The sequence below is a fragment of the Pseudopipra pipra genome, chromosome 16 (assembly GCF_036250125.1).
Source record: "Pseudopipra pipra isolate bDixPip1 chromosome 16, bDixPip1.hap1, whole genome shotgun sequence".
Taxonomy (NCBI): domain Eukaryota; kingdom Metazoa; phylum Chordata; class Aves; order Passeriformes; family Pipridae; genus Pseudopipra; species Pseudopipra pipra.
Genome location: NC_087564.1, coordinates 320,703 through 344,830, shown reverse-complemented (window position 1 = coordinate 344,830; position 24,128 = coordinate 320,703). Strand labels below are relative to the sequence as shown.

The window sequence follows — 24,128 nt, the reverse complement described above, 5'->3', positions numbered from 1 at the left end:
CGCAATAAATACCCCGCCGTATGCAAATCACTCGCTCGCTGACCAATCGAATCCGGAGGGCTCGGCTGTGGGGCGCTCGATTGGTTTTCCCTTTAGCCAATCAGCACCCGATTCACGCGCCTCGCCCCGCCCCCCTGCCTTCCCCGCCTCTTCCTTCTCCCGGCGCTGTCGTCACGCGCCCCGCGCCGCGCTCTGTTTGGCTGGCGCTGGCGCCACAGCCCCGCCCCCCGGCCTCGCTCCCGCCCGGAGCGGGCCAATAGGACGCGGCGATCGGGGCGCTCCGCGGGGCCCGCGCGCCACGGCCCTGCCCCTCGGCCAGGGCTGGGCGAGCAGGAAGCGGAACCGCCGCGGCTCTGGCCCGGCCCGAGCCCAGCGCGGCCGCGCCCGCACGGACGGAGCCAGCCCGGCACGGACGGGAGCCGCGCCCGTGGGCAGACGGTGGAGCTGCGGGGCGGGAGCAGCCCGTGGAGAGAGGTCGGCCCCACGGCCGCCAGCAAAGCTGGGAGGGCCGCTGGGCTCGGCGCCGGCCGCCTCCCGAGCTGGCGGGTCTGGGCGCAGCCCGGGGGTGCCTGGGGCTGAGGGAGCCGGCGGCGGAGCCAGAGTACGGAGGCTGCGCGGCGGCGTTGATGCGGCAGGTGAGGCCGGCGCGGGGGGACCGGCCCGGCGCCGCTCTCCTAGGGCGCGGCGGCGCTAGGGGGACGCGGCTCTGCGGCTCCCGTGGGAGGGAGCGGAGGGACGGCCGAGAGGTGTGGAGCACCGGAGCAGCGAGGCTGAGGAGGTTTTCTCTTCGGGAGCAAGAGGAACATGGTGAAAACGAAAGGAGAAAGCGGCTGAGACGGGGACACTGGGCTTAGGGCGCTGCCGGAGGGCTCAGGCAGAACGCTAGAAGGAGCCAGCAGTTGGGAAGTGGGATTTGCTACTCTGATAAGGAAGCATCCCCAAGGAGTGTGTCTTTGGTGTCCCCCAGCTAATCTCTGGGGGATGCCTGTGGGTGTATTGTTTAATTTGCAGCAATAAAGCCAGGCTTGGAATTATTTAAGCCTTGCTTACATGAAGTTTTTGAGCACAGGCTGTCAGAACTGTAAGAATTCTGTCCTCAAAATAACGGGAAACACTGCAGCTTTTGGTGTATGGAGAATCAGTCAGTAACTAGGGACCTGTCAGGTGAATAAATAACCAAGTTTCAATATGAGTTTAGATCCACAGTTCAGATCAGTTTATTGAGCGTTTGCGAAGAGAGGAACCTTGCCCAACAAAATTCTGGATCGGTAAGTTCAGTGGTTTAGCTGAAAATTAGAGGGAAAGGTATCATTTTAAAAGTAGGAATACAACCCATAAAGAGTAACCTCACAAGTTTGTAGGCCATATCAGGTTGATGCATCTTCTTTCTTTTGAACCTCCTTATCCTGATGTCAGCCTAACCCGTAGTCATTCCAATGTTTGCGATATTCAGAATTTTCTTCTCCTATTGGTTTTTATCTTTCCCTTGATGGAGGTTGGATGGTGGCTCCTGCCATGGTGACAAGGCAGCTGCACCCCAACTGCTGCTCCTTGCTGGGCGCTGTAAGTGGTTCTTTCTTGGAGGATGACTTCTTTTAGGTATGGTGTCAGTAATATTTCTACACTCTTCAAGGAAAACCCAAACAGTTGTTGGGTTTTAACAGATAATGTGGTTTAATGCCTTTAGCTTGCGTGCATATCTCACGCTTTGTTCCAAGTATTTGAAAAAAAACAACTTCAGAATTGAGAGGATTTGTGAAGCCAGCACAGCGAGCGGTCATCCTAGCAGCTGGCCTGAGCGTCGGGTTCAGGGTGGAACTTGAGAGATGCCTTGGAGGAGCCCAGGGATGCTCCCCTGGCACACGAGCGTTCAGAGCTGCCCTGCTCGGGCGAGGTCTGGGCGAGGCAAGGGCGCACAGGCCGCCACAGGTGCCTCCGGAGTTTGTTGCCCTCCAAACTGGGGGGGGAGGGGAATTAATGAATGGGGTGTCATTAATTATCCCCCCGCGCGGGCGGCGGCCGGGGGTGCCGGCCCGGGGAGCCGGTCCCGCTGACAGCCCACGGGGCCGGCGCTGCCCGGCGGGAAGGAGCGCGGGGAGGTGCGGGGTGGGGGTGGAGGGGAGCGGAGCGGAGGGGAGCGGGAGCCTCGGCCGGTCCCAGTCCCAGACACACTCACACACACACACACACACGCACACACACACACACACACACACACACACACACACACACACACACACACACACACACAGAGGAGGAGAAGCCGCCGCCGCATCCAGGAGCATGGATCCCCCCCCCGCAGCGGGCCGGGCAGCGGCTCCGCGGTGAGGAGAGAGGGCAGCGAGCCCCGGGTCCGCCCCGGGGGGTGCGATGGGGCAGCGGCGCTGCCCCGCTCGGCTTTGCCGGGCCGGCGCTGCCGCTCCCCGGGCACCGGCCGAGCGCTGCCGCACACCCGAGTTGGGCCGGGCGGATTTCTCGGCCGAAGGCGGCCCAGAGCCTTTCAGGACGGGGCCGGGGGGCTGCCGGGGGGGCCCGGCTGTCGTTTGGGCCGGTCTGGGGAGGGTTGTGGCGGGGCTTTCCCTCTCCCGCCTTCGGCACAGGTTGTTGGGTCGGGACAGCAAACGAAAGGGGATTTAGTAACAAACAACGGCGGCCATGTTGAGAGGAATTTCTGCAGCTAAACTTCTCCCCTCTCAGCCCAGGGGTTTCTCTGCCTCCCCGGGGGGCTCCCCGGCCTGACTGTGTGCCCCCTTCTTTTCTCTCTCTGCTCCCCCGCAGGATGACAGTGAAACTGGGAGAGAGCAGCGGGGAGGAAGGGGTGAAAAAGCTGGGCAAGAGAGCAGGAGGAGATGAGGAGTCCCTGGAAGAAGAAGGGGCAGGAGGAGGAGGAGAGGCAGCTCCAGGCAGCAGCAGCACAAAGAAAGAAGAGAAGATCATTAACAACAACACTACCAGCAGCCCCCCACCGAACCCCAGCTTGTCGCCGGCCCCGGCCTCCCTCCAGCCCTCGCACAGCCAGGACCAGCATCATTTTCTCAGGTCCAGCGTCAGACCTCAGAGCAAGAGGCTGAAGAAGGATTCCCAGGCATCCTCCTCGGTTGGCAGCAGCACTGCTGGAAAAGGCAAAGGTACAAAAAACATGCAGGCAAGGGGGGTGGCAAGGAGGGGAGGCACCTGTGGGGCTATGGATTGTCATTCTTCTTCTGTGGATGCCATCTTTTGTTTGGTTTTGGGAAGGTGTTTTGGGGCTTATTTCTCACAGTAGCTGAAATCTTCTTTGTGTCCCAAGGCTTCAGCTTCTCTGCTGCCCACTGCTCTCTCTGCACTTCCAGAAATGGGGAGTCTGGATGTGTTTGTGGGGAAGGAAGAATTCTCCATTATTGAAGCAAATCTTTGATTTCTGCTTTTCATCTCTCTCAAGTTTGAGGAAATGCCTGTATTTTGATTAGGAAATGAGACTCTAGATAGCTGTGTAATCAGGTGGCTGCACTCTGAATTCTGTTCTTAGATAATAACAAAATATTCACTAGGTGCTACTTAGCAAAGGGTAAAAAAAAACAACCCATGGGACATTGGTAATTTACCCCAGTTATTTCTATGATCCACATAACTATTTTGGAAATAGCTGTGAAATACATATATTGCCGTATTTGTTTCTAAGGTTTGGAGAGTCCCATGTTTCTGTTTCAGAACAGTTCGGGAATTTCAATGTAATTTGAGTTTATATTAAGATTGTTTTGTATACATCTGAATGTCTGTAGGTGCAGACATACACACACCTGCTTTTTCCCTTAAGCATTGGAGACAAGAATTTGATTTTTTTCAGAGCTGTTTATAACTTGAGTAGCTGGAAGGCAGCAGGGATATTTGAATATCTTGGTGCTATAGTGTGCTCAGCAGTGACTGGATGACATCTCAGCGCTGCAGTTGAGCTGTACTTGAGCCTAATTTTGGATACCTTATGCAAAAGTACTCAAGTGTTATTTTCCATTAATTTTTGAGAAAAACAGCACTCAAAGATTTCTTCAGTATCTGAAATAATGAAGTTTACTCTTGTCTGCTAAATTGGAGTATAGCTCCATGGAGCATAACTGTGTCCTGGAGGTTATCTCACTCTGTTCCGTCACAGGGTTGTGCACATGCTGGGCATTAAGTAAGCATTACAGTTATGATAGTTTTGTGTTGCAGTAATAAATCAGTGCAAATTGGGATATTTTGGTTATTGTCATATCACAAAAAAATTCTTGAACTCCGTTGCTTGACAGTTTATATAATTGACTAAAGTATTTTTGAATACCGTGGTAAGTCCTCTTTAATGTCTTGAATGTTAAGTGAAAACTCTCTACATGGTGTTGGAGGACAGAACAGAAAGGCCTATGTAATTTTTTTCCTAGTTGCATGAAACCAAATAAACAGATGGAATACCCAGGAGTGTTTAGCTTCAGATAATTATTTCCAGGGTCGTAAATAGTATTAGATACAAGGAGGTGTTTCTTTGAAATGCATCTGGTCCATAATTGACAAGTTGAATATATCCACTTGAAATTATTCCATTGCTTTGGAAGCGTATACACGTGTGAACAAATACATGGGTCTTTGTGTAAGTGTTTATTCATGTTTGTGTACTTGTACGTGAACGTTCATTTCTAGTTTTAGAGCAGCAGAACAATTTTTAACTAGGTGTATCAATAAAATAGAAAAGGAGATTTCCTTCATTTTTGCAATTCAGACTCCAAAACCACCCTAATAAAGCTACATACAGAACAGAAAATATTATTTCAGTAATCCGTCACAGATAGCGCTTGTAATTGCTGTACCTGGCTACGTTGTGAGCTTTGGGGGAACTTCTTAAATCATCAGGAGTGACAGTTGGTGGTGGATTTGCGCTTTTCACTTCTGGAATTGTTAGACCAGCCACAGCTCTGCCTGGCCAGGTTTGGTGTGAATGTGTCAGATAGATTGATTTCTCTGATATGGTTGAGATGATAACCGTCAGATATTGGAGAACAAAGTCATGGAGCAGGATCCTCTCTAATTTGAGTTCTTTATGTTCAGAGATGCATAATGAGAGGTTTTCCAGGCTTGTCTGAATTCTCCGCAGTGGAATGCCTTGTGATCAGAATTCATAGTGCCCTCTATTCTGAGTGAAGTGTCACAGAGCCAGCTTGGGATAGGGCAGGATTTAGGATAGGGTGGAGATTGCTAAGAAAGATTAGACTTAAAATCTTTTCATTCGCTGTCCCACCATCTTTCTCCTTTCTCTGTAAGTATAAAAATGATAAAAAGCTGGAACGCATGTGCTTTGGATCAGCTCTGGAAGCTTTTCCATTATGTCACAATCAAGGTGGTGGCTGCACAAGTAACTCTGGCACTGGCCAGCAGGAGTGATCAGACCACACTTACACTTGGTCCAGAGAAACCAGAAACTTGTTTTTGTTGTAGTCATTCAATAATGACACTTAAAATTTTATTGAAGTGATTCAACTTCTAGAACCTGTGCATTCTAGACTAAAAACGCTCTCACTTGGTAGTTTTTAAAGAGTGTAATCAGTGTGCTTAATTTCTTTCAAATGGTAGTTGCTTGTCCTCATCATATCTTCAAAAGAGTTTTGAAAGTAGTGGTTTTTTCTATGTGTTGCAAATTTCTTTTTACTTTTGGCATTTGTGCTTTTAGGGCCCTTAACTGGAGCAGACAAATTATTGATAAACTTGACAGTAAACTGTAGCAAGAGTTTGCCCACTCAGCAGCTGCTGACTTTCAGTTTTATCTTACTGTGGTTCAGGGAAAACTGCTCTTAATAATTCTCAAATTCTGCCTAGTAGTGTATATAAACATGTTGCTAATCGTCAGATTGTCCTGACATACTCTTTAATTGCACCTTTGGATCCCGTCTCTTGCTTTTTGTTTACTGAGGTGCACTTTTGAGTTTAGGGCAAAAATTACATAGAAAGCGGTACAGTAAAATAAAGTTTGAAAACTATTTGACTTCAACAGCCAATCCATTTAGAATTGCGGGAAGGTTTATCAAATTTCCTGCACAAATATCTAAATATCTGCCTTTTATTTTTTTTCGGAATGGTTATGATACTATTTTCAACTGTTGGTCATCTTTTTATTTTATTTTCAAGTTCACAGTCTACACCTCAACTGGTGTATGCCTTTTGAAGTATGAAGTGAGTCTTCAAGTGACTTGCATGAAACCGTAGGAGAAACTTGAAGGACTAGTGGAGTGGAGACAGTTTGAGAGTTCCAATGCAAGGAGGTTCATTGAGGGAGAAGATGCAGAACAAGTTAAGGTTGCTGATAAAGAGGGATTGCTTGGAGTCCGCTTCTTCCATCCATGCCACATGGTTGCTGAGCACAGGTGTTAAGGTGTGCTTTTGTCCGTAAAGCCAGAACAGATGGAATACACGTGTGTAGGTTGTGGCCACTTTGGTAAAAGCCAGTGTGGGAATACATGACCATCGTGTGCTGTGGATGTAGCTTGAACTAGAGTAGAGTATTCCCATTTCCATGCTTTCATCCATTTTCTGAGTGCAGGATGAAGTCAGGAGGAGTAGCTAATGGTGATGAGCTGAAGCTTGAAGATGTGTTTCATGCTGTTGCTCTGGATTTATTCCTAAAATGTGTAGAATGGCTCAAAAAAGTCTTTGCAAAAGTATTTGCAATAATAAGCAACTCTTTCTTGAAAAAAGAATTATTCAGCTGAAAGCACTAGTTGAATTAAAACATTCCATTTTTTGGGATGGTATAGAACGTGGTCGGAAGCAGTCCAGTTTCAGCACATCACAGTTGCATGTCCCAGTAGCATGTGGTTAAATCAACTACTGCCTTTTCCTGTGGAGAGGATGTATGTACCAAAACACCTGATGTGTGTACTTACATTGTGTTTTATTGTATCTTCCCAAGTTCATATGTTGTAGCCTTCATTTGAGATGTCATTCCTCCAGCTTTATTTCTCTAGGACATGAATCACTGTTCAAGGACTATTGGTACAGTCCCTTGTTCTAACATTTTCCTGAATTCTGTCCATCTCATTTGCGCTCCGTACCTCTCTTTCCATCCTACCCTGACATGCTTTCATTCATTCTTTGCCCTCCCAGTTACCCCAGTTCTGCCTTCCTCCCTTTGGAAGTGGCTCAGGACCAGGACTGTGCAGTATCTCAGCCCACAGCATAAGAGGAGGGTTTTCTCCTGTGCCCTGTGCAACAGGTACTGAACTCTGACAGGTACCTGCCTGCAGGGCTGCACAGCCGCGAGGTTTGGATGGAACTTCATGCTGGGCTTTACGGGTGTTTTCTAATGGAAGAGCAAGAGAATAATGATTCACTGGAGGTGGAGGAGTAAGCAAATGTATAATAAACCCTGTTTATTTTTTATAGCTCTGCTTGGTTAGCTTAGATAGTGCTGCCTTTCATACATTGTATATTGAACATATCCTGTCCGGGCAGAGGCAAACCATCAGTATAGTTTTGTTAGGAGGCTCCTGTTGATAACTGACACTGGGTATGTTTTAAACACATTCAGCTATCTCTTGGTTGTGCTAATTTTGCAACTGGTAGGAGTTAGAGGAAGGTAGGCTACGTTTATCCCTGTAGGACAGGCACCCGTTGACCCTGAGATGAGCTCAGCCGATGAGAGCAAGGTGCCAGTAACACCAAGGTCTCAGGTGCAATCTTGGTGTGGGCCGCTCTCTTAAGAGTTGGACTCAATGGTCGTTGTAGGTCCCTTCCAACTCAGAATATTCTGTGATTCTCTGTTTCAAACTTTGGAACACTATGCCGTAGCCATGCCATAAGGTATAAGCTGTCCTAGACCTGCCCTTCTCAGGACTTCATGCTGTGCACTGTAGAGCCATACAGGGTAGAAACTAGCACTGAAAATGAAGTTTTGACTTGCGGGGAATGTGTCTGTCTCTCTCCCTCTGTCATCTGCTTTTTCTTCTTAGCTACAATTGCTGGAGACAAAAGCAGATTGGTGCTAGCCTGCAGCTCTCTTGGGCTGTCCTTCTAGGGGCTTCACTTAAATTCCTACAGCACGCACTTTCTGTTCTTCACTGCAGTACCCAATGTAATATCTGTAATGGCTAGACAAGGGGCTCATTTACCAGCGATCAGAAAAAGAGTTTGTATGTTTGTCTTTGATGTCTTTTTCATTAAAATTGAGAAGCGAATGCTCAAGGAGGAATACTATGTCATGAGAACAGCAGAATGCATTCGAAGCTCCTGAAAAGGGCAGATCACAGCACCTCACCCAGCTCTGGTGGCATTGGATTTTTTGTTTTGAATGTATCTCGTACCATAGGAGAATGTTTTGAATGTATTCTCATACCAGAATGTCGTACCATAAGACTGCTAAGCTCTAATGCAGGTTTTTGACAATAAAATACACACTCAAAGCTGTTTTCTGGTGTGGCCTCCTTAATGGCAATCTTCACTGAAACCCTGTTTGAAGGTGATCTTGTGTAATTTAGCCTTGCTGTTGGCTCCTGTAGAACCCAAGAGAGAAGAAGAAAGAGTTTTCTGAAGAAAAGTTCCTGGCATGTTGCAAGTGTCCTGTACTTTTGGGGAGTGAGTTTGTCCTAACACTCAGCCTTTGGGCTGTGGTCTGCAAGAGTTTGAACACATTGTCTCCTTTACAAAGGCATTCCTTGATGGATGTTCCACCTACAGTGACTGGTGACTCCTGAGGAAGTTGAGATGTCATGAGCTAAGCCCGTGGAACACCAGTGAGAGAACCAGCCTATGTGTTGGGATAGATGGCTGTAGAGGGGATTAACTCTGGGGATTCCAGCTTCTGTGTGTGGAATCTGTCACAGAAGATATGAATTAGCAGGCCTGTAAGAGCCGGCATGGAAGACTGAAAAGCAAACACTTGAGATGCTACATAGAGCCTGGAAGGAAGAACTTGTGTTTCAGTTATTTGATACCTGCATGTTCCATTGTCATTTTTATATCAGACTCGTAAACTGCAGTCTTTGAATCCCTTTATATAAATTTTTGCAAGTGTTTACATTTTGCTTAGAGCTACAGAGGCAGCTTTTTCCACAGGAATGTATTTTGAGATGATGTTATACCAGTCATAGATAAATGAAGTTCTAATAATGGGGCATATAAATGGGTGAGAAGGCTGGATAAAAGGAATCAGTATTTCTCTGAAACATGGGTGTTCTGATCTCTGATTTTGTTGGGGGTTACAGTTCAAATACCAACTACAAAAACATGATATCTTTGCAAACTGTGGGTTGAAAGCTGAGGGAAGATGCTGAGAACTTACACATCCAAATGTCTGCCTTGAACCTTGTACGCCGATGCTGGTGCTCTGATGCACCTGGAGCAAAGGGAAGGAGTTGTCATGGCTGTCATGGTGTGGATGTCCAGGCCAGTGGCTGGGTGATGCAGGATGAGTAGACAGGGGGGGAAAGTCCAGCTTGTCTTTGTCTCTTCTGCATGTTCTCCTTTTTTGATAAATAATTTTACTTAGAACAAGCACCCGAGCAGGTTGTTGGAGTGAGCCCCCTCCTTCTCCCCAGCGTTCTGCAGCAGTAATGGTATGGTTGGCCTTAGGGGACCTTCTTGTTTTAATGTGTTGCTGAAGTTTTAAATTGTCTATTGTTGGGAATTAATCATAGAATCATCAGTTATTAGTGAGGGGATGAAAGCTCGTTAGCTGTCCTCTAAAAAGAATCTCATACAGCAAGATTGAAATAATGAATTTATGGAGAGTAATTTGATGATGTATGGTTATTTTTGCTTTTGCCTTTTATCCTGAGTTGGTTTCTAATACCATGTTTTAGAATATGGTGCATTCCATTGCCATACCAAGATCCAGTGTACTCCAGGATGGATTGGGACAACCCAATCATAAATATTACCATGCACAGAAGTAAGAAGGTTTATGCAGAGGGGTAATAGAGCAAACCCCTTTGTTCCTGGAATAATTAATTGGCACATAAGATCTCTGTAGAAGTGACAGGATATTCAAATTTTTAGATCTTCATATACAATACTCTGAACAATTGCCTGGATGGTAATTTATTTGTATTTAAAGCAAAAAAGATTCTGGTAAGCTTCTCAGCACTACAGTTTGTTTTGTAGAATAGTCAATGTACATAAAGGAACAACAGGTAAATTACGAGCTACGTGTCCTGTTAAATCAGTATCAGTATCAGCATGTCCTCAACAGAACTCCTCAGTCCATCTTTTATCTACACCTAAAATGTAAGTGGAAATGTACTGAACTTTAAATAAGACCAGGAAGCCGTCACTGATAGATACTTCAGCTTCTTATGCTTTTTAATAGTGAAAACTTCATATGTACCAAATGCACTGAACAGTCTTCAGAAAATCATTGATAAGATCTGATCTTTAGGCAGACTTAGGATTTTACTTACTTGAGTAAGTATTAAAGAAACCCCCCAAACAACACAAAAACCCCAAACAAAAACCAACCACCCAACAAACAAATGAACCCCCCATATCCTGCATTAATTTTTCTCCTGAAGGATTTCTCAGGAGTTAGAGGGCTATGATCAGAGTGGTGATCCAGTGACACTAGAATCTTGTAACTGACTTCTGATAAAGGACATCTTTTGTGTTGGGAGCTGGTATCAACAGGAAATGGGAGATTGAGTTTGGGGACTGACGTGTTTGAATTCCTTCTTCTTGACCAAAGATGTGTATTTTCTACCATGCAAGTTGTGATGTTCCAATCTCACATTTGCAGAATAAAGAAGTATCAGTTCTGTGTCTGTGTTGGTTTTCTTTTCAGCCATCTGTTAAAGTGCTCAGTTTTTTTCTTGTGGTTTCCTTTTTTTAAAGGATTTACCTCCTCATTGCCAGAATTAAATGGTTTAACTTTCACTTATTTTATTAGTGGCTGATGAAGACTTTAGAAAGTAGAGAAGCTGTTTACTTGAGAATTTGTTTTAAGTGCATTTTCTTCTAGATATCTAATGGTTTTTCATGTCTTGTCTTACATGCTTCCCTGTAGTTACAATAATTTTCTTCAAAAGAGTCAAATAGTCATCCCTAAAAAGAAAAGAAACGTTAACCTCAAAATGGTCACAATATCATATTTTATATCAAGTAAATAGTTACTGTATGCAGGAGAAAAATGTACTTTTGCACACCTTACTCTCTTCCAGGTTTGATTTAAAATATTCTCTGTTACTGAAATAAACCAGCTTCTTTAGGATTTGGAGAAATATTATTTTGTCACCCAAAGGAATTACTTTCAAATTGCAACTGAATTGTTAGGATTTACGTACAAGTCTTCCAAATCTCTAAAGCACACTGAGCCTGTCACAGCTGATTCTTCTGATACTCTTTTTTAAAATAATATTAGGATTATCAAACTGGGATATCTGGGTTCTTGAGCAAGATATATATGTGTATAAAACATTGGCTTTGTCAGTAAAAAATCTGCTTTGTGTAATTGAATTCGAAAAGATAACTTTTTAAGTCTAAATATGAAAGAGAGAATTGTGCCGATATGTATAAAAGTTGGGGAACTGGTTGGGACTGTTGTATTGTGCAAGCTGGGTGTATAAGCAAATAAACCAAGGCAAGCCAATGTATCATGAGATAAAATATAAAACATAAAGGGCAGTAACTAGAGAATGGAAAGTGTAATGGGCATTCTTTATAATGAGCAATGAATGTTAGTGTTAAACGACTTCTGTTTTATTAAGTACATGCCTGCACTGATAGGGACAGTCAAATCTTAACTAAATACTTCTTAATAAAATTGAAGATAATATATTTTGGAAATATAAATTACTGGGAATGGTTACATTCTTATGGAAAAAAATGGGTACATTTTTGGGAGGTGTCCCTGGTTTTTGGATTAACACTCTGATAATCTGTTACAGTGTCAAACCAAGCATGATATTTGGTTTGTAGATTTTCCATCCCATTTTCTCCCTGGCCCTCTAATTGAGTAAACAGCAAATTCTCTCAGTTCCATTTGACATCATTCTGATTTTAGTATTTCCAGTCTTCATATCTCTCTTCTGATTCATGTTCTTTGGGTGCCGATAACTGATGAAGGGACGACCAAGATGACACTTCTGTGCCTTTTAAGGAAAGCCACAGCAGGATTTGGGGAAGGAGAAGGGGTTGGGACTTGCCAGTCTTGGGGATACCTTGAGTTATTCTAGATGGGCCATGTCAGAGATGGTGCTCTGAGGATCCTACACTGTGGATCAGATTGTGGAAATGCTGATCCATTGTGTGATGAACTAAAGCCAACATCTCTCAGTCAGTCCCTTACCACAGTTATTCCAGAGGCAAGAGGATCAAAACCAAAGACAAGGATGTGACATTACATGTATTTTCCTCACAGTCATGAGTTTGCTCTGTTGGTCAGCTCCCTGTTCAGCACTGCTCAGGAGCTCCCTGGGCTGCAGAGCAATGACTGCAGAGTTCACCAGCATGCAAGTATCAGAGAGGGTTGTCTGGTAGAGGTTGCTGTGCTGTATTCCTGCTTATTTCTGTTACTCCTGGAAATACAAAATTAAGCCATCAAAACCTTCCCCTGGCTTTTTCCTCTTCAAGATTTTATTTCTATAAAACCAAACTTTGTTATCTGCCTGATGTATTTCAGGTGAAGTACCTTGCAAAAAAACCCTGCTACAGATACGAGTGGTGAAAAAGGACTCTATCCATGAATCCTCCTACTGGTTTATTATTCACTCTTGTCGTGGTTTTTTGCAGCAGCAGATAACGGAGGGACTGCGTCTGGTGGCACATCGGGAATTCCTCCCAGCAATCCGGCTGGGAATTCCAAGTCAGCGGGAAGGAACCTGGGCTCCTCGACTGGAGAGAAGGAAGAAGGGAAGAAGGTCCGACGGCAATGGGAGTCGTGGAGCACAGAGGACAAGAATACTTTCTTTGAGGGACTGTATGAGGTACACGTAGAAGAAAATAACAAACTTAGATGGCTTTGGTTAGTCTGGATATTTCTAGAGAAGGTTGGTTCAGTGAGGTTGGCAGGAGCAGAAGGCACACTTACACATGAGCACTTCTGTGTCCATACAGTGACCTATAAACCAGCTGTCACTCAAAGCCACATTTCAAAAGTGTCAAGTTTGTTGGTGTTTTTTTTTAAATACACAGGAAGTATTTCTGAGTTTTATTAATGAAATTTTATAATAATTTCAGTTGTTTTTGAATTACGGTTTGGTTTCAAATGAGAAATAAATAAATAATGTCCCCATCTCGACTTCCAAAAGCAGCACACTTCTTTTGTAATAATACCAAACAAAAAAAGCTGTTCTGTTCTAATAAGAATTGTGTTTAGTCTTTGACCATGAAGAGGTTAGAGCCAGTTCAGTCCTAGGCCGAGAGACACGGAAAAGTTACATCATCTTGTCTTCTGTCTCATATGATGTATATGATGGATTCCTGCTTGTCCTGTTCCCATGATTATTTTAAGAGTATTTCTGTTATCAAAGTGCATAACAAAGGTAAAAACGGGTGCAGTGGTGGTCAGAACTTTGCACATGTGCATCTTTTTGAATTTTTTTTTTTGTCATAGGCATGGTTCACATGTATATATTTTGTGGACAAAATGAACACTTAAACACTGTTTTCTTTAACTCCTCTGACTTGCGGTAATATTCCTGGGAATTGTGAGTTTTTAAGTCACTTCACTGATTTATTTTTTTTGATTTGGGACTCTGTTTGGTCCCCCACTTCATTTATTTTGTGTCACTGCCTTTCAGAAGAGATCTTCACACTTTATATGTAAATCAGTTCTAACCTATTGTGAATACAAAAATTTTGTGATAGCAGGAGTTAAATGTAAGATCAAATCTTTTGGAACTCAAATTTTGTAACCGTATCATGAAATGTACTGTAAATAAAAGTGCAACTGGTAAATATAATAGGTTTTTCATTCACTCTAGTTAGAAATGGTGGGGGGAATGCAGAGGAAAGTGAAGAAAGCTCAGGGAGAAAATCAGTGTTTTCAGTTCTGCTACTTAGCACGTTTTTGAGTAAGGTTGGATGTTTTGGCTTTCTGTTTAATTTCCTAGCATATTACTGTTTTTATTTTGAAACTGTTAAAGAAATTCTAAAGTAATTAATTTGGCATCTATAATGCATTTTACATAAAACAAAGGAAACCAGTGTTATTCTCTGACATTTTCTGTCATTCTCAGAACTGTCGAGTTCTGATACCTAAGAATTTTTTTATGACCATTGAAATCCAATATCCCACAAAGAACCCCAAAGGCCCTCACGTTGTTTGAGTTGACTTATGAGGAGATCTATGTTTGGGGTTGAGTATTTCAGTTTGGTTTATTTATTCTTCAGCATGGGAAGGACTTTGAAGCTATCCAGAACAACATTGCCCTGAAGTACAAGAAGAAAGGAAAACCTGCAAGCATGGTGAAGAACAAGGAGCAGGTCCGGCACTTCTACTACCGCACCTGGCACAAGATCTCCAAGTACATTGACTTTGATAATGGTCAGTATGCACCAGTGAGGGCTTGGTGTGGGGGGCTGGAGTCCTGCCTTTTGGTACTGTCATGGAGGGCTGGAGTGGTGGAGGTGAGAAAATAAATATTGAGGAGGGTGCCTGTGAACACAGAGTTGTAGGACCAGAGAATGGTTTGGGTTAGAAGGCACCTCAAAGGTCATCCCTTTCCACCCCCTGCTGTGGACAGGGACACCTTCCACTAGCCCAGGTTGCTCCAAGCCCCATCCAACGTGGCCTTGGACACTTCTAGGGATGGGGAGTCCACAACATCTCACATCTTATTTTTGTTAGCATGGCCCTGCTGAGGTTCGTATTTTTTGAAAAATGCTTTTCAAAACCTGGTATTTGTGTCACTGCTTTTATATGAATTCACCACATCATTTATCTTTATTATATAATGCTGTAGAACAGCCAGGTTCGAGGGAATGTTTTTGTATTCTCAGGAACACACCTTTGAGGAGAGCTGCCTAAATGTTAGTCATGCATGAGTGCATCAAGCAACTGCACCACTGCACCACTCAGCACCACTTTGGAATTCTTGGGGGAAGTCAGAAATAAACGGTCCAGTAAGAGTGTAAATGGTGACATATTTGCTCCCACTTCAAACAAGCCTGAAATTATACCATTGGGTCAGTAACTTCCCCTTTCCATTCTATTCCCTCCTTCTGCAACTTGTTTAATGAAAAGGAAGTTGGGAAGTCAGATAAACTGCTGATGGTGTTTTGTAACAATAATAGTAACATATGATTGTTGAGAATGGATTTTTATCAAATCTGTACTATTTAGTAATGGGCAGTGAGGATTCAAGTTTGTCTGTGTGTGCCCAGATCTGAATAACAGGTTAAAGAAATCTATTTCGGTGACAAGGTTTTACTAAGATCCAATTCTTTTGACTTCAAGGTGTCAAGAATGTCAGGTCTCCCATTAGCTTGTTGATTAAGTAGAAGTCTCTGGAGTTTTCCTGTCCTGATCGTATATTCTAAGTTGCAGAAATCATGGCAGTTTGTGATGATTGAAGTATTTGGTTTTTGAATACCTGCAAAAGTTTGGATAGTAAACTCATCTACACAGTTTGTGGCCAGAACCTTCCAAGTGAAAAATAATTCATTAATGAGAAATGGATATGTCTAGAAAGAAGCTGAAGGAATGCGAATGTAGTGTATGATACAGTCTGTTTATGAACTTGTCTGTTCCTGAGCTTGGGTTACCTAAAGGAGGACTTGTATATTTAAACCACCTGGCATAATGTGTTTTTGTGAGTTCCTTCTTTCCAAAGCAAGGCAGCACTTAAAGATGAAAGAAGCCATTGGTATTTAATTTAAAAACAAATGTTGCAGCAAACACAGTATGGAAGAATTTTTAAAATTAAAAGATGTCACAGAAGAGGTTAATCTGTTTTTTGGGTAACAAAGTTCTGTATCTGTATGGTCTAGAATCTCACTGTCTGAAGGAATGTAAGAGTTAGTGCAGTAGTTTGGTAAGCTCTAGTATTGGTAGAAATAATGTGTGCCTGGATTTTGGGATTAAATGAGTCTGCAGGTCAAAGGGGACTAAAGTCTTGATGAATAGACAAGAATAAGTATTTTCACCTGATTTGTAAACCACAAGACTGTTATAGATCTTTAGATCTATTAGCAGTAATGTCCATATCATATGTCTTGATGAGAAAGGACAAAAAAAATCCCTTGTAAAGTTAAATAAAATGTCTGCAATTCTTCATGTAAAAATTTAAAATCTGGAATTTACATTAACTTGCTTAAGGTGCATTTGAGTGCACAGAAAATATTCTGTCTTCTGGAAAATCCAGACCTACTTCTAAATTTTCATATAAAAGAGTTCTGTATGCATTTCCTTGGGGGCATCTGGACATTTCCCTGAGAATTTGTAAACAGTGAAGTGATCCTGGAGTTAGCTTTATTATGAATTTGCTTTATTTTGCAGATTGAACTGTTGCATGTTTGTTTAAATTCTGTGGAAGCTGCTTGTTTTCCTGTAATCTGAATTGGTGAACCATCCCATTCTGGTGTTTCTTGAACGAGAACTTAAGTTTTGCCTTCGGTGGGATGTTCGTCTCATCACTGAAAATACAAATGCTCTCCTTTTCAGGGTTGAAATGAGTATCTTCAGCGTAGCTGTGTGTGAGTATCTGCAACCTGCATCTCACTGACACCTTTTCTGCTTTTCAGTGTTTTCTCAAGGACTGAAAAAATCTTCCCTGGAGCTGTATGGCTTAATCTGCTATGGGGAACTGAGGAAAAAGATCGGGGGATGTGAGTACGAATGACTTCAGGTTATTTTTACATGGTAGAATCACAAGTATCTACCCTTGAAGGTGGCAGTGTGTAGTTCAGTTCCACTTTTGAGTTCTTGAGAACTTGTGTTCATTTTATTCTATTGCTGTACTCTGTGGTATTGTTTCTTCATTATATGTAGTTTTATTTTTAGAGACCACCTTAGTCTGTTGCATTAGTCCCCTTTGAGAGATTTCTTTAGCTTTTCCTGTCTCCAGAATGCAGTGCATGTATTGCCCATAGGTGACAGGTAAACACACTCACAGCTTAGATGATCTATTTTATTATTTTTGAAAACTAAGCAATTAAATGTGTAAATGATATAATTTGCACCCACAATTATTTGTGCCTACACAGTCAAAATCTGGGATAGTGCCTTTCTCTGAGTTGTTTTCTAAATCTTTCCTCATGGAACCCTGAAGATGAAAAAGCATTACAAATCATAAGACTTTACTGACTAGCCAAGATGGGTTCTGACCTTGTTGACACCTTCGACTATCCCAGGTTGCTCCAAGCCCTGTCCAACCTGGCCTTGAACACTTCAATGAATAGGGGAGCCACAGGTTCTCTGGGCAGTCTATGCCACCCTCATAATAAAAAAAAACTTCATTACATGTAGTTTAAATATCCTCTCTTTTGGTTTAAAACCATCGCCGCTTGTCCTGTTGCTGCAAGCCCTGTAAAAAAGTCTGTCCCTGTCTTTCTTATAAGCCCCCTTTAAGTAGTTGTTGTGCTGGGACCCCTGGAGTTGAAGGCAGCACTGCAGGTGGGGTCTCACCTGAGTGGAGCAGAGGGGCAGAATTCCTCCCTTACCTGCTGTGGTATCAGCCCAGGACATGGGTCCCATGGTCCTGATGGTTTCCAGAGAGAGCTCTGACATGACTGACTTGGGGAGTGGGCAGAGGAACACACCCTGTGTGTGCCAGTCCATGCACATACACCTTTTTATCCGTGCATTTTTTCATTTGTCCCCAAGCTTTTTGTACATTCAGTGTTACGTCATAGTGCATCTTCTACATGTTTGTTTAATTTGTGAGACATGGAAAATAAAATACTTCTTTTTGAAGTTATACTAGTTGCAAAGAGAGAAGGACAAGAAGGATTCATGGGTGGACATGTACAATTCCTAACAGGACTGTGGTATTTGGCAGGGGGTTTTTCGCTGTCCCTCACCAGGGATTGTTATCATAGCAGGTCGTGAACAAGACTGTTTTGGATGTTCAAACTGACTTTACTCTGTATGTTCAAAGATCTCCAGCGTGTTAATTCACCTTGGAGAAGTAATTTTGAACTGTTTCATGACAAAGCAGGTGCAGAGGCAAGGCACGTTGCGTTGTCACCGGAAATCAGTGTTAGTGTTTCTTCCCTGTACCCACATCTTGTTTTACAAGCATCAGCAGACCCTTCTTGCTGTGACTTGGAGTAAGGTTTCACACAGTCACCATGGCAATGCCCTCAACCTCTATACTTCTGTCTTTTTAGAACTTTAGGACTTATTTACATACTTTATCCACTGACAGTTGGAAAATTCTCATCTCCAAGACTAAACGGACTCAATCTGCAAGGCTCTGCACCCAGTTTATGAGAGGTCTGCTTTGCAGCTGGGGAAAGCAGTTTCTTTTTTTTTTGTTTGTTTGTTTTTTTTCTTTTGTCTTTTTTTTCCTCATGTATTCACAGAGTCCCAGAAATAGAGATGAGACATGAAAGCATGTCAGAAATACTTTCAGCATTGCCAGAGGGAGGTTAATTGTTCAGTAAATAGATCTGGACCTTACTATCACATGAATCAAGTTACCAAAATGTCCATTTAAAAACTTACTGTATAATGCACGGAGAAAAGTGAGGGCTACATGTTACGTTTTTATTTAGTTTTTTACTGTGTTCGTTGCTATGATGCTGTTTCTTGCTGCCTTAGCAACAGACATTGAGCAGAAAGATGAAGCTTTTCTTTGTAATGTTGTAGTGTCAGATTAAAGCCTAGCATTTGAAGACAGCTGTAGTACCTAAACTGGGGTCATTTAATCCATGTGTAAAGTGTAATTTTCGTGGCAAGGATCATGTAAAGCTTGCACGTTATGAAAGTGCGAACTTTTCAGGAAGGGTATGTTACAGCACATTTACACGTGTCAGTCTTAGGTGATAATAAAATGTAATAGCTTTGAAAACCCAACAGGACACAGAAAAGTCATGGCATTATGACTGTAAATGCTAATTCACTGTGTTATCCCATTTCCTGTAAAGGTATGGATGACAAGAATGCAGCTAAACTCAATGAGCTCATTCAAGCCGGGTAAGTAAGAACTTCTAAAACTCATAAAACTGAGTTGTTCACCAGCTTGACTGTTGTATTGGTCATCCAGAGTCTGGGGATGTTTCTTCATTTTGTAGAGCTACAGTTTGACGTTTTCCGTTCTTAGCTTGTTTTGTATTAGGTTTTTCTCCCCTTTTCCATGAAGCCATTAATTGTTATCAGTAAGAAATGATGGGTGAAGTTTAATAAAATAATTAAATGAGAATTCTTTACAGAAGTTATGTCACTATAACTATGTGGATTCACTACAGGGAATATGGAGTCATAGAATTATTTAGGTTGGAATAGACCTCCAAGATCATCAAGTCCAGCCATTACCTCAGCACTGCCAAGGCCACCACTGACCACGTCCCCAAATGCCACATATCTTGTAAATCCCTCCAGGGATGGAGACTCTAGCCTGTGCTGGTACCTGACCACCCTTTCTGTGAAGAAATTTTCCCCAGTATCCAACCTGATCCTCCCCTGGCACAGCTTGATGGTGTTTCCTCTTGTCTTGTCCCTTGTTCCCTGGGAGCAGAGCCCACCTCCCCCCGGCTCCCCCCTCCTGTCAGGGAGTTGCAGAGCCAGAAGGTCCCCCCTGAGCCTCCTTTTCTCCAGGCTGAGCCCCCCCAGCTCCCTCAGTCGCTCCTGCTGCTCCAGCCCCTTCCCAGCTCCGTTCCGTTCCCTGGTCATGCTCCAGCCCCTCGGTCTCCTCCTTGCAGTGAGGGTTCATCTCCAAACCCTTCTGTGCACAGTGCTCATGAGTCCTGACTTTCAGATCTGAAATGGCTCCTCAGACACTGGGGAGCTCAGCCCTCCAGTCACTTCTGCATCTGCTTGACTTTGAGAACGAGTGTTCTCTTCCATTTCAAGGGAGAATTGCAGGATTTGGGAGTTTAGTCTGTGAGTCAATGTATTCATAGAAGACAGAAGGAGTGAGAAGTTGCTGTACTATTAGAAATGAGGGAATACCTGATGTATTTGCACATAAAATTTTTTGAAGTAGTCCAGCTTTTAGAATTTATGGTTTTTGAAGTGAAATCTCTCTGAAAGGATACTACTTCAAAGATTGTGATCACTCAGAAGGCATTGTTTTGTCCTAATCATGTCTTTAAAAGTGATTTGAAAACAGCATTATTTTCTGTCTGTTACAGGTCCCTTCATAACAAAAGAGCTTGATGACGTTTAGTGAGCTGTAGCATCAATCTAGCACTTCGCATGATTCAGGCCTTAGTTATTCTAATTAATTGGTAATGAGGGCTGATGATTTCTGTGAAGTCTAGGTGCTTACTCTATAAGGCCAGTCTTGTTACAAACCATTTTGAAAACAGAAGTCTTTGCATTTGAAAATATTAATGCTAATCTTCTACTCCAAAATTAGAGCGTGCGTAACATTAACCAGTTCAGAAATAGTTGCTTTTGCACAGACTTTTTGTCTACAGATGGGAGGCACATCTTTGATTCCCTTTTTTCTCCTGCATCTCTTACCTGTTTGGTGGGTGAACCTCATCAGCTGAAGAGGAGCAGACTGTGTCTCCATTACTACCTCTGTCTGCACCATGTGAATTAATCCCCTGCATGTTCAGGACCTCATAGCTCCCAGAAGCAAACACATTGCATATATCCCAGTTGATTCAACTTCCCATCTTGCTCAGTGATGGTACAATTTTATGATCCCCCTCCCTATTTGTAAGCAGTTCTCAGTTCATAACATGTTTCTTTCAAGCGTGACACACTCCTGCTCTTCCTCTGAGTGCAATGCACTTTGTAAGGCTTGTCACTGTGTGGAAAGTTGTGAGGGAAAGTGAATCCAAAGTGATTAAAAATGGGGAATGTGAACATGCATTATCCTGATGATCTGCTCCTTAACTAGGTAAACATTTGCCTCATTTGGTTGGTGAGAGAGGCTGAGGTTGTGAGGAGCTACGAGGCAGTTTATTTGCAGGAGGGCTCCAGACCCTGGAGTTACACACTCTAATTCAGTGCTTGTGTTGCATCTCTGGTTTCTGTACTGATTTGATGGAGTGTGGAAAAACAAATGACCCTGTGAGGGACTCATAAGAAAACCATACTTAAGATCTTTGTAGCTGAGCTTATAACCCAGGTAACAGATAAAAAGTAGTGCCTGAAAACTCAGATCTGTCTATGGTAAGTGCTGACAAAGTCTTTGTGACCTGTTCCTGTTGGGCTGTTGCAGTTCAGGCCATTTGCTGTTACACATCTCTGTACTTGTCTTCAGAATGTCAGTAACAGGTAAATGAGGCTGGACCACAGCCACTGTAGCTGAATAAATCGGGGGTCTCACAGATTAAGGTTTAGATATTTATAAACGCAAGGGGGAGATAAGAATTACTCTGTAACTGCTCTGAGTAGTTCAGCATACTCAGGTCAACGCTGGCCCACACCAGGTGCTTGAAGACAGGATCACTCTGTCCAGTCCTTTGTGCTAAGGTTTCTATTACAGCATTTTAATTCTACTATGCATTTATTACGTCATTGGGTTCTGTGATTAGGATATGTAACAAGAAACAAAGATTTATGGCACTATATCAGAACTGCTCAGTAACTAGTGTAAATAAACAAACTGATGCTTTTTTTTGTTTCATTTCTAGGAGTGAAACATTTTTATTTAAGTTAGTTTTGCAACACTTTACATTCAATAAAAACCTGTATATAAACAAATACAAATATTTTCTTGATCTCTGTGTAAACATGTAGGATTTCTGGATAAGTTAAAATAAAAATCCAAACAAACTGCAATAAACACCTAAATAAAGAAGTACTGTAACTATGCAGCAGTTAAGCACAGCACTGCTCAGTGTCTGGTAGTGTTTGTGGTTTCCCCCCCCAAACTGAGAGGCTCTTTATAGCACAAGGTAAGAAAGACAGATTGGTCGCTTTGTCTGGTTCAGGTTCTGAATGTGCTTTGTGTGGGATGGGAGTGATTCTTCACTGCCTTCTATTTCCTTGGGAAAGCTCTTTGGCTGAGGGGGCATCTGTAACTCCCTGAAAATCTTGATCATAAAATAGCAGTTCATCCTGAAAAAATAACGTATAAACCCAATCTTTTTAAGTAGGCAAGACATGCTCTTGATGTCAAGTCAGACTGGTAGTTCTGAATGCATAGTCAGTAGAGTAACTGTTTTTAAGATTTACCATTTACTGCATTTGGAAACATCCAGGATCCAGGTAAGAGGAGAAAATAGGTATTTTGAAGCTAAGAGTAGTTCTGTTGCAGACCATTCCTCCTTTTTTCCCTTAAATTTGTAGAAATAGTCTTTTTCCAGCCTCCCAGACATGGATGGCAATTAGGAAGGTATAGTCTCTAAATATATCTACTTTTATATTAGTTTGATAATAAGTTATTCTTTAGACTCTACCTGGATTGCTTGAAGCTCATCATACTTAATGGAAAAGGGAATTAGGGGAATTGTTCCTATATCTCCAAGCAGAACACCTGAATCTGGAGAGCTGGGATGTTACTTCTACAGCATGATTGAGCAATGGAAGTAAAAGGATGGATTATTGTAGTTGTGGGAGAGTGCTGTAGTGCCAGGTTGAAAACTTCCATGAGAACTTGTCAGTGCTGTTTTGTCACATTTATGAGTGCTCTGTGTTTCTTCACTGACTGATCACTGTACTTCGCTTGCTGAGTTCTGAACTGTGCCATTCACCCTCAGTGCTCAGGGAATGCAGCATTTCCTGCTCCTCTAGGGCTACCAGCAGGTTCACAGTTATTTGCTTTCTTCCAGTGCGATTTTTATAATACCTTTTCCATAATATACTTACATTTTTCACACTTCTTTCGTGGCTTTTGTCCTAGGTTTTGGTTGGGTGGGTTGTTTTTTTTCTCATCTCTCTGCCCTTTAAGCACAGGTACAGATGGAGCCAGGAGTTTGTGATGCTGATCCACGTTCGTTTGTGAGCTGCTCTATGGTGGTAACAGATGTTGGGTACCTGCAGCCCAAGGTGCACCTGAGCAGGTGGCAGACAAATTGAGCAGGAACAACTGCCAGGAACCCTGACTCAACAATAGACGCTTTATGACCAACTAGTTAGGCTCTTGAAGAGAGATAGAAAATGTGAAAAATTAGCAGCAGCACTTTTCTTGTTCCTCCTTTTCCTTGATCAATTAGCTCATTTGTTGTAGGTGGATCAAATGGCCTTCTGAGCAGCCAGGCCCTTTTTTCAGTCACCTTCCACTCATGCGATGGACCAGTTTCCACAAAGCTTGTCTGTTTTATATAGATGTATCAGTTACTCTAAAAAAAAAAATCTTTCTCTCCGCTTGTACCCTTATATTGTCAAGGTAGTAACAATAACAGTAATAATGACAACAACAACAATAAATGTGCCTTCAAGGGCACATTTGATAATAAGGAATTGCATTAGCTAAAATCAAGGAGGACACTCAGCTCGCACAAGTAGTTCGAAAGAATTTGCTGTCTTAAAGCAGTATAAATTTGCAATTTAGAAATCTGTTCCAGGGTGCATTGAAATTTTGGGTGATTTTCACTGGCTGTAGTGGGTTTTGTATGAGGCAATTATGAAACCTGTGTTTTTCACTTGAACAGGAGGGAACATCCAGGCATGGGCTTCACAAAGGAAATCACCCCAGCAGTTCAGGTTGCTGTAATGTTGTAGTGGACTCCTTGCAGGAACAAGGCAGACAGTCACTTGGGCATGTTGATGCAGCTGCATTGTTTTCTGTACGACTGTTCAGTCACATTCCCAGACTTTGCTTTTCTAGCAATTGGGTGCATTTGTGCATCTTCTCATATCAGTGTGACCTTTGTCAAATTACTTACCGTGGGGACTGCATTACTGGTAGTAAAGCAAATGTAGTTTCATTGAATCCCTCTAGTTAACGATACAAGGTATTTGGTGTGAATCCTGAGGATGTGTTCCTTCAGTGTAAAACTGAGTAAAATGGAGAGTGATTTCTGGGAACTACAGTAAAAGTTGAAGAGTTGTAGTCCTCAGCTGTTTTTTCAGTTATTGTTCTTGGAGGAGATGATAATAAGCACTGTACAAAGAAATGTAATGTGTAGCTAGAGTT

The 24,128-nt window shown here is 42.8% G+C and overlaps 1 protein-coding gene across 4 annotated transcripts in view; it reads left to right on the top strand.

Annotated features, from left to right (window-relative positions):
- Positions 1-322: 322 nt before the first annotated feature.
- Positions 323-24,128, top strand: part of CRAMP1 (cramped chromatin regulator homolog 1) — a 49,942-nt gene continuing 26,136 nt past the window's right edge. The window contains exons 1-6 of one of the 4 annotated variants that reach the window (XM_064672397.1): positions 323-635; positions 2,779-3,128; positions 12,718-12,911; positions 14,320-14,473; positions 16,672-16,755; positions 19,018-19,066. In XM_064672397.1, the coding sequence (XP_064528467.1) occupies positions 2,780-3,128; positions 12,718-12,911; positions 14,320-14,473; positions 16,672-16,755; positions 19,018-19,066 (830 nt within the window). In that variant the 5' untranslated portion in view covers positions 323-635; position 2,779. Of the gene's footprint in view, positions 636-2,159; positions 2,325-2,778; positions 3,129-12,717; positions 12,912-14,319; positions 14,474-16,671; positions 16,756-19,017; positions 19,067-24,128 lie in introns of those variants that run through there. The other 3 variants (XM_064672395.1, XM_064672396.1, XM_064672394.1) reach the window with 3 other exon arrangements.